Raw genomic sequence first — 8,825 nt, 5'->3', positions numbered from 1 at the left:
TCGCTAATGTCTAACTAAGGCATTCATTGATGCGGTAGATGATTGTGTTTGCAACTAAATACTTTAAAAAAGTGTATTTTTCCATATCATGACTGTCTCTGTGCGCCTTTTTGTGCGTAAACGGGATGGGTAGGCTGGCTACGAAAATATGCATAGATGCATGAATGTATAAAACTGATGAACCCGTCTTATAATGCAAGATTGATAACATGTTAGCTATATCTTTTTTATGAATATACTTTATGAGGCTGTTTTTGTGCTCTCATGTGTTGATGCAAACTGCAAATGCATTAACACAATACAACTGAGACCCATAAACGAGTTGCTCTATTTATGACATTTCCGTTTAGAGCATTCAAAGCTGAAATGTCTCAGCTTCTATCTAAAATGAAGGCTACAGTGTTTTTGTTGCTGGTTTGGGTGAGGCTGCATTGTTGAGGGAGGATAGGGCTGACATTAGTTATTGTAAGGAGCAGAGGCTGCGCTTGAGCTGCTCTCCAACCTCTCTAATTTCGCTGCTGCCAAGCGCCGATCAGCACTACCTCAGGAAGCTCCAAATAAGGGCAAGGAAATGTAAACCAACCGGAATAGGTCCTTGTGTAGTTACTACCTTACATGGCATGGCAGAGCAGGGTTTTCCGGCAAGCGATGCCTGCTGCACAGATGGGAAATCAGAATCTAAACTACGTGCAATCGGGGAGAGAGCAAGAATTATGCCTCGTTCTCTAGCAGGGATTCTCATATGAAGATGCATCGATTTGGGGCTGAGGAAGAGTGGGTATCTTCCCGCGATTTATTGCACTGGCTCAATATAAACTCTCTTCCCTCTCCTTTTCCCCCAGGCTAATGTCATGTGTCCTCCGCTGCAGTGCCTAAATATGGGCTTCCTCCACTCCATATATGGACATCTACGTCACAGAGAGAGGGTATATAAAGGAGTCAGAATTCTCAGCGCAGGAAAGACAGCCCTCAGTGCCCAGAACAGCCAATGCAAGAGCAGCGATAGACAGATACTCACTCACATACTGCACTATCTCCCTAACCGAAAACAATTTACAGAGAAAGTAAAAGTGAAATCAAAAACAACAACAACACATTATCCAAAAAGCCAGCACCCTAATTGGATTCAACCAGTGAAAAGAAACAAAATATATGAATGATTACTTATCACCCATTTTAGGGAATGAGTAAAAGGGACACATCTGATCTGAATGATATTTTCTGAAAGAAAATAAAAAAGTGGATTTTACTCATCTTGGACAAAAGGAAGAAAAATACAAGAAGACTTGAAGAACCAGAAGAAAGAGGGAAATCAAACGGAAGAGAAGAAAATATCTCCTCATCCTCAGCAGCAGTAGCAGTCTGACCCTGCTCCCTGAGGTGGACTGGTGATTCCACTCTGCCCAGCCTCGCTGCACTCCTCTTCAGCCTCCAGCACAGCCTCAGCCCCCTACAGGTCCACATCCCTGGAGGATGGCTGCAACCAAGACAGAGATGCTCCTTCCAGCCCTGCAGATCTCAGACCCCCTCAGCTTCCCCCACTCTCCCATGGATAACTACCCCAAGCTGGAGGAGATGATGATGCTGAGCTCCGCTGGGACCCCCTTCCTCTCTGCCTCAGCGCCCGAGGGAGCAGGCTTCGGATCGGGGGAGCAAGGAGAGCAGTATGACCACCTTAATGGAGGTAAGTCTCTCCTTGGTCTATTGTTGGATGGAATTGCTTTACTGTAATGTATGATAGACAGCTGCTGCTTTGCTGTGTGCAGTAGCAAAATGCATGGCATGAAACAGTTGTTGCATAACTTAAATCATTATTTGTGTTCAGCTGGCAATTATGATTTCAATTTCAACTTAGAGAGAAGACCCTAAATATGTTGAATATGTTCTTTGAATGAGATATGTCTAATTCTCATGATGGTTTGATATGGAATTTAAAAAAAGAAAGAAATGAAATATAATAAAGCAGTTTAATTTATGATAATTGGAAATACATAACTCAAAATGTTTTAAGAAATGTAGAATTGTGTAAATTAAATTGTAGCTCTTCATTGAATGGTATTTGTACTTGAGCGTGGCTCACTCATTGCATACCTTTAGAGATTCTAGAGCTCAATTTTAATAGCATTCTTAAAACCAGCTGAACTGCAGTTTCAGTAATCAATACCTTTGGCTATGTGGCTGACTTCAAGAGCTTGGTGTGTGTGTGTGTGTGTGTGCCCGCATACATGCTTGTGTGTCTGTGTGCGCTTGTGCGAGTGCGTAACAGAAATATATATATTTTTTAATGGATGCATGCAGATGGCTTGGGTTGACTTGCAAGACATCTATGTTTTGGTTAGAGGAGGAAATGGCTGGTGTGGGAGTTTAGGGGTGGGAAAGAGCTGGGGTTGCTGGGAGGGAGGGAGGTTCTTGCTGCTGTTAGAGAGGAGAGGGGCAACACTGTCCACCTCTCTGGCAGGATTCTCCTCTGCCTCCCTCCCTCCCTCCTGAGTCCCTCCTCCTCTCTCTCTCCCTCCAGCATATTGACAGGTTGATTAATGTCCTGTCTCTCTCCCTCTCTCTCTCTGCAGATACGTTACCTGATATCTCCATGAACTGTGAGAAGTCGATGGCAGAGCAGAGCTACTCCACCCAGCGGCTGCCTCCCATCTCCTACACCGGCCGCTTCACCCTGGAACCAGCCACCAACTGCAGCAACAGCCTGTGGGCCGAGCCCCTGTTCAGCCTGGTCAGCGGGCTAGTGGGGATCAACCCCCCCTCCACCTCCACCCTGTCCTCCTCCGCCTCTCAGACCGGCACCTCTTCCTCGTCCCCATCCCCTATCTCCTCCGTCACCATCTCCTCTCAGAGCTCCAGCCTGAGCTGCTCTGTCCACCACAGTGAGAATAACCCCATCTACTCAGCTGCTCCTACGTACTCCAACACCAGCTCTGACATCTTCTCTGACCAGGGCTTCCCCATCCCCGCGGGGGGATCGCTCCAGTACCCCCCTCCAGCCTACTCCAACGGCAAGACATGTGGCTCTAGCTTTCCTGTGCCCATGATCCCTGACTACCTCTTCCCCCAGCAGCAGGGGGAGATAAGCCTACTACAGGATCAGAAGCCCTTCCAGAATGGGTCTGGCCAGCCCTCCCTCACTCCCCTGTCCACCATCAAAGCCTTTGCCACCCAGACAGGCTCCCAGGACCAGAAGAGTGTCTACCAGTCCCAGCTGATCAAGCCGAGCCGCATGCGCAAGTACCCCAACCGGCCCAGCAAGACACCGCCCCACGAGAGGCCTTACGCCTGCCCTGTGGAGACGTGCGACCGCCGCTTCTCCCGCTCCGATGAGCTGACGCGCCACATCCGCATCCACACGGGCCAAAAGCCCTTCCAGTGCCGCATCTGCATGCGCAACTTCAGCCGCAGCGACCACCTGACCACGCACATTCGCACGCACACTGGCGAGAAGCCCTTTGCCTGTGAGATCTGTGGACGCAAGTTCGCCCGCAGCGATGAGAGGAAGAGGCATACCAAGATCCACCTGAGGAAAAAGGACAAGAAGGCGGAGAAGGGCGGGGTGGCCGGGACGGTGGCAGTAGCAGAAGCACCAGTATCAGCCCCCTCCCCAGTCTCTAGCTACCCCTCTCCCATCATCTCCTACCCTTCCTCAGTCTCCTCCTACCCCTCTTCAGTCACATCCTGCTACTCCTCTCCGGTCCACACCTCGTACCCCTCTCCCTCCATTGCCACCTCGTACCCCTCTCCCTCCATCGCCACCTCGTACCCCTCTCCCTCCATCGCCACCTCGTACCCCTCTCCCTCCATTGCCACCTCGTACCCCTCTCCCTCCATCGCCACCACCTACCCCTCTGTCTCCATGTCCATGTCCAGTCCCTTTCAGTCCTCCATGGCCTCCTCCTTCCCCTCCTCCGTAGCCTCCATCTACTCCTCTCCGGTCCCCACCCCGCTATCAGACATGCATTCCACACTCTCCCCAAGAACAATCGAGATCTGCTAAGCAATAGAAAGAGAAAATGTACTTTTTATTCTCTCCTCCTCCTCCTCCTCCTCCTCCTCCTCCTCCTCACCACACCGTACAGTCTCTTTGAGGGGAGAAATCAGCATCAACAGACTTATTCCCCTTCTGAAAAGCACTTTTCTGCCTGCTCCCTCTGCAAGCTCTGTTCAGTAAATCCTCAGATTCACCTGAAGAAGAGATTAAAACACAGGTCAAGGACCGGGCAAAGACATTATAGAACACATAAAGGGATTTTCTCCTCTCAGTTGGTAAAGCAAATGCAGGGCTTAAAACGAGGCATATTAAACTTTCTAGAGCCAGAGTTGAAACAGGTGAAGACAGGTTGGTCGTTCCTATGAGTGAACACACAGAGACAGACAGACAGACTGAACATCCAGTCGTCCTGGCACTAAGGCACTAAGAAACATACAGACAGACAGACTGAACATCCAGTCGTCCTGATACTAAGGCACTAAGAGACAGACAGACTGAACATCCAGTCGTCCTGATACTAAGGCATTAAGAGACAGACAGACTGAACATCCAGTCGTCCTGATACTAAGGCACTAAGAGACAGACAGACTGAACATCCAGTCGTCCTGATACTAAGGCATTAAGAGACAGACAGACTGAACATCCAGTCGTCCTGATACTAAGGCATTAAGAGACAGACAGACTGAACATCCAGTCGTCCTGATACTAAGGCACTAAGAGACAGACAGACTGAACATCCAGTCGTCCTGATACTAAGGCACTAAGAGACAGACAGACTGAACATCCAGTCGTCCTGATACTAAGGCACTAAGAGACAGACAGACAGACTGAACATCCAGTCGTCCTGATACTAAGGCACTAAGAGACAGACAGACTGAACATCCAGTCGTCCTGATACTAAGGCATTAAGAGACAGACAGACTGAACATCCAGTCGTCCTGATACTAAGGCACTAAGAGACAGACAGACTGAACATCCAGTCGTCCTGATACTAAGGCATTAAGAGACAGACAGACTGAACATCCAGTCGTCCTGATACTAAGGCATTAAGAGACAGACAGACAGACTGAACATCCAGTCGTCCTGGTACTAAGGCACTAAGAGACGTTATATGTATATTGTACTTGTGCCATGTTTTCTTATATTTTTTCGCATTATTTGGTACCATTGATGTGAAAAACGTATTTGCATATTTGAAGTCAGCAGGGCCATATTTTCTATTCTAATACTTTCTCTATGATGATGTAGTGATGACAATGATGTGATACATTATTTACTTTGTTTGATGACGAACTAAGCACTTAAGTATTCAAGCATGTGTTAATAGTGATGTTAGTTTCTATTGTTTCGTAAATATCATCCACTGGTACTAGATTTCTCTTTCTCACGTCATGTGACATATCAGTCTGTTACGTGGACAAAAACACTTCACGTAAAAAATCAAAAAACAATACCACCGTTCCTGTTTTTGGTGCCTTTATGTGAAGCCTTGCTGATGTTTTGACATGTCTGCGTGCAAGAGAGGATGCGTTGCGTCTCGCCTTAAGGGTTGAAGGGATATTTTTGTTACAGAATGGAAGTCATGTTCAGACTCTGAAGAAGTAAAGAAAGGGACATGATTATATGAGGGCACCGCTTCATTTTTTTTTACAATGTAAGCAAAGGAGAGAAATTATTAACTATATTTTTGTAACTGTAAATGTAAATATCCACGTCTTCAAGTTGGAATGTTGTAGTTACCTACTGAGTAGGCATGGGATTCTTTTGTATGTTATATACATGCGGTTCATTATTTGGTGGTTTATCCTTATTTTGTATTTGTGTTTGTTAAACCAAGTGACTGTTTCTGGCTTCTCAACACATTGAATGCGCTTAACTGCCAATGGGATATTTGATGTACAAGATATCCTCCCAGAAATGAAATATAAATAAAATATAAATATATATGTATAGAATTTCCTTCCATAACTCATCACTGACTGGTTTCAAATATTTCCATTGGTACTTAACAAAAATCCTATTGGAGCATCTCATTGCATTTCAGTGTTCATATCTGATCCTGCATCCTCACCCATCCCTGCAGTACATTTACATTTTAGTCATCCAGAGCGACTTACAGGAGCAATTAGGGTTAAGTTCCTTGCTCGAGGGCACATCGACAGATTTTCACCTAGTCGGCTCGGGGATAGTAGCCTATAGCATTTACATGCACATCTAATGTCATAATCCTACATGTCAAATGTATGCTCTATGAGTGGATTTCCCCACAGTTCCCACATCATAGGGACCTTTAACTGAAGATAATTTACCCAGCATGATTTCATGGTCACTATATTTAGCGTTGTTCTCCCGTTGAACCCTCATATCATTGACAATGCAAATGCATGACTCCCATGCCTAACTAGGCTGTATGAAGATGGGGACTTGCTATAGGATTTCATGCTGCTTTGAGATATTAGTCTAATCGATATATACCTCGTCCTTAGGGTAATTGCACATGAGCAGAAGTGTGTGAACGAGATTCAAATCATTCAAGCGATAGAGGCCTACTCATATTGTTTTTAGATTTTGGACATGGATTGTGTATGTATGCCATTCAGAGGGTGAATGGCCAAGACAAAATATTTAAGTGCCTTTGAACGGGGTATGGTAGTAGGTGCCAGGCGCACCGGTTTGAGTGTGTCAAGAACTGTAATGCTGCTGTGTTTTTCACGCTCAACAGTTTCCCGTGTGTATCAAGAATGGTCCACCACCCTAAGGACATCCAGCCAACTTGACACAACTGTGGGAAGCATTGGAGTCAACATGGGCCAGCATCCCTATGGAATGCTTTCGACAACTTGTGGAGTCCATGCCCTGACGAATTGAGGCTGTTCTGAAGGTAAAAGGGGGTGCAACTCAATATTTGGAAGGTGTTCCTAATGTTTTGTCTACTCATACATATATATTACTGAGAGGCAAAACAAGTAGTTTGTTCAGCACTTTCTTATCCTGTTCAGAAAAGATCATTGGGGGAATGTAGGCCTAAAACATTCTGAGAGCCTGTGCGACTCTGTGAATTTATCTGTGAGGGTTTAATTATCGAATGCACAAAGCAGATGAAACCATGGCAGTGGCCAAAAGATTCCGACCCCTACCGTTACGCTTGTTTACACTGAGCTGCACTGGGGTCGGAACAGCATCATGGTTAGATTAAGACACAGCGGAGCCGGCACAAGATATTGGTCGGATACGTACCTCAATGCAGGGATGGGATATGCCACTGTACTCCAAATTAACAAGATTGAAATACTGCTAGTTTTTCCGGAAAACTGCCCTTTTCGTCCTCATGTGAGCCAGCAGTAGCCACTACAGCCATTTTGTAAAGGCAGTGTCAGCCAATCAGCTCCTTTGTTGTTCAATGCAACATGCCATTCCATAATGGCTGCTGTGGCTACTGCTAGCTAGCATGAGGCCGAAGAGAGCAGTTTCAATCTTCTCGTTGTATCAGTTTGGATGCAGTTTGCATTTCAGGAAAGTTCTCCTGCAACAGGGTGATCAAATTAAGATCCTACATCTGTATATACCACAAACAGTACGAACATCCATCTAGTGCAGACAAGTAGGCCTAACGTTTTTTCCCGTAGTTATAGGTCATTTTGTGTTGTGCAATACGCTCACAACCAAAATATGCCCAACGCAAACACAGTTCAAAAAGGAAGAGGAAAAACAAGCGAGAGAAAATGATAGACGGAAAGAAAAACAAGTGAAAGAGAAAATGATAGAGGGAAATAATGAAGATAATTGGTCTCCTGATCCCAAACTGACTTTCTAAATTGGGTCTGATGAGGTGTGTGTGTGTGTGTGTGTGTGTTTAATTTTGCAATGTTAGCGATGTTATCCTCCGTCCCTGTGTGCTCCAATATATTTCCCTACCACTCAGAGTCCCCTTAAGAGACATCCCTGGACACACCCCTCCTCTCTTCCGCTGACACATAACTGTGTGTGTGTGTGTGTGTCCAAACACAACAAATCAATGCAGATATAGAAACAATAACAACAGCCAGCAAGCAAACAATATAGCTGGAAGATAAAGGACACCCCATTTTCAGCATAAGAAATGTACATCATTACCATATTTCGATAAATAATTGAATTATACACAACAGTATGTTCCGGCATGGACACACCCAAACACACACAAGCACAAACCAGCACTGAAGTTAATTCTTCAGGGGCCGTTGTGAAGACCGAGATTAAGCCTATTCTTTGGCTAAAAAACATTTTCAATTTCACTGCCCCAGTTTTTTAAAGTTTCCCATCATTGTTTGTTTCCAGTATTATTGTGGTCACAGAGGCTATATGTCATATGAAAAATCGGTAGCTCTTGTGGTCTTTGTGAGGTCTTGGTTACAGCCAGATTCCTCCCAGTATATTGAGGTATTCAGGCTGCATTCAGCACAAGTGGGAAGTTACTATGGGCCAACTTTGTCACAATGTGTCCATCACACCAACTTCAGAGAGGGGGGCATGTGTCTGTGATGTGTGGAGCATTACTGTTTCCCTTTGCTGCTGTTCTAAGGCTTTCTAGCACATATCAAAGGTCATATGCAGGCATGTTCTGTTTGAGGAGGGGTTGTGGGGAGCAGAGTGGGGGCGAGGGTGAGTGCGTTGTGGCTTCCCTGCGCCCTAACCCACAATTGAGCCACCTCATGGCCCCCACGGGGCTCCACTTCAAGAGCCCGACCTTTGTTCAAAAATGTATTTGTTCACTTATTCTTTTTGGAAAGCTGTGATAGAGTACAAAAAGCATGACTAAAAGGGAGTCATTCCTCTCTCCCTTAATCCCTTG

The 8,825-nt window shown here is 45.7% G+C and overlaps 1 protein-coding gene across 1 annotated transcript; it reads left to right on the top strand.

Annotated features, from left to right (window-relative positions):
* Positions 1-977: 977 nt before the first annotated feature.
* LOC311105154 (early growth response protein 1-like) lies at positions 978-5,943 on the top strand. The gene is made up of 2 exons (XM_084147196.1): positions 978-1,684; positions 2,571-5,943. The coding sequence occupies exons 1-2, from the start codon at positions 1,474-1,476 to the stop codon at positions 3,998-4,000; spliced, it is 1,641 nt and encodes a 546-aa protein (XP_084003322.1). The 5' UTR covers positions 978-1,473; the 3' UTR covers positions 4,001-5,943.
* Positions 5,944-8,825: the final 2,882 nt, after the last annotated feature.

Source organism: Coregonus lavaretus (assembly GCF_964263955.1).
Source record: "Coregonus lavaretus genome assembly, chromosome: 29".
NCBI lineage: Eukaryota > Metazoa > Chordata > Actinopteri > Salmoniformes > Salmonidae > Coregonus > Coregonus lavaretus.
Note: the sequence above shows the minus strand (reverse complement) of the source record. Positions and strands in the feature narration are given on the sequence as shown.

Bases quoted from the DNA above. Each gene is read 5' to 3' on its own strand.
- LOC311105154 (XM_084147196.1), top strand. From the start codon at position 1,474: ATGGCTGCAACCAAGACAGAGATGCTCCTTCCAGCCCTGCAGATCTCA. The intron at 1,685-2,570 runs GTAAGTCTCTCC...CTCTCTCTGCAG, and splicing joins GTATGACCACCTTAATGGAG to ATACGTTACCTGATATCTCC.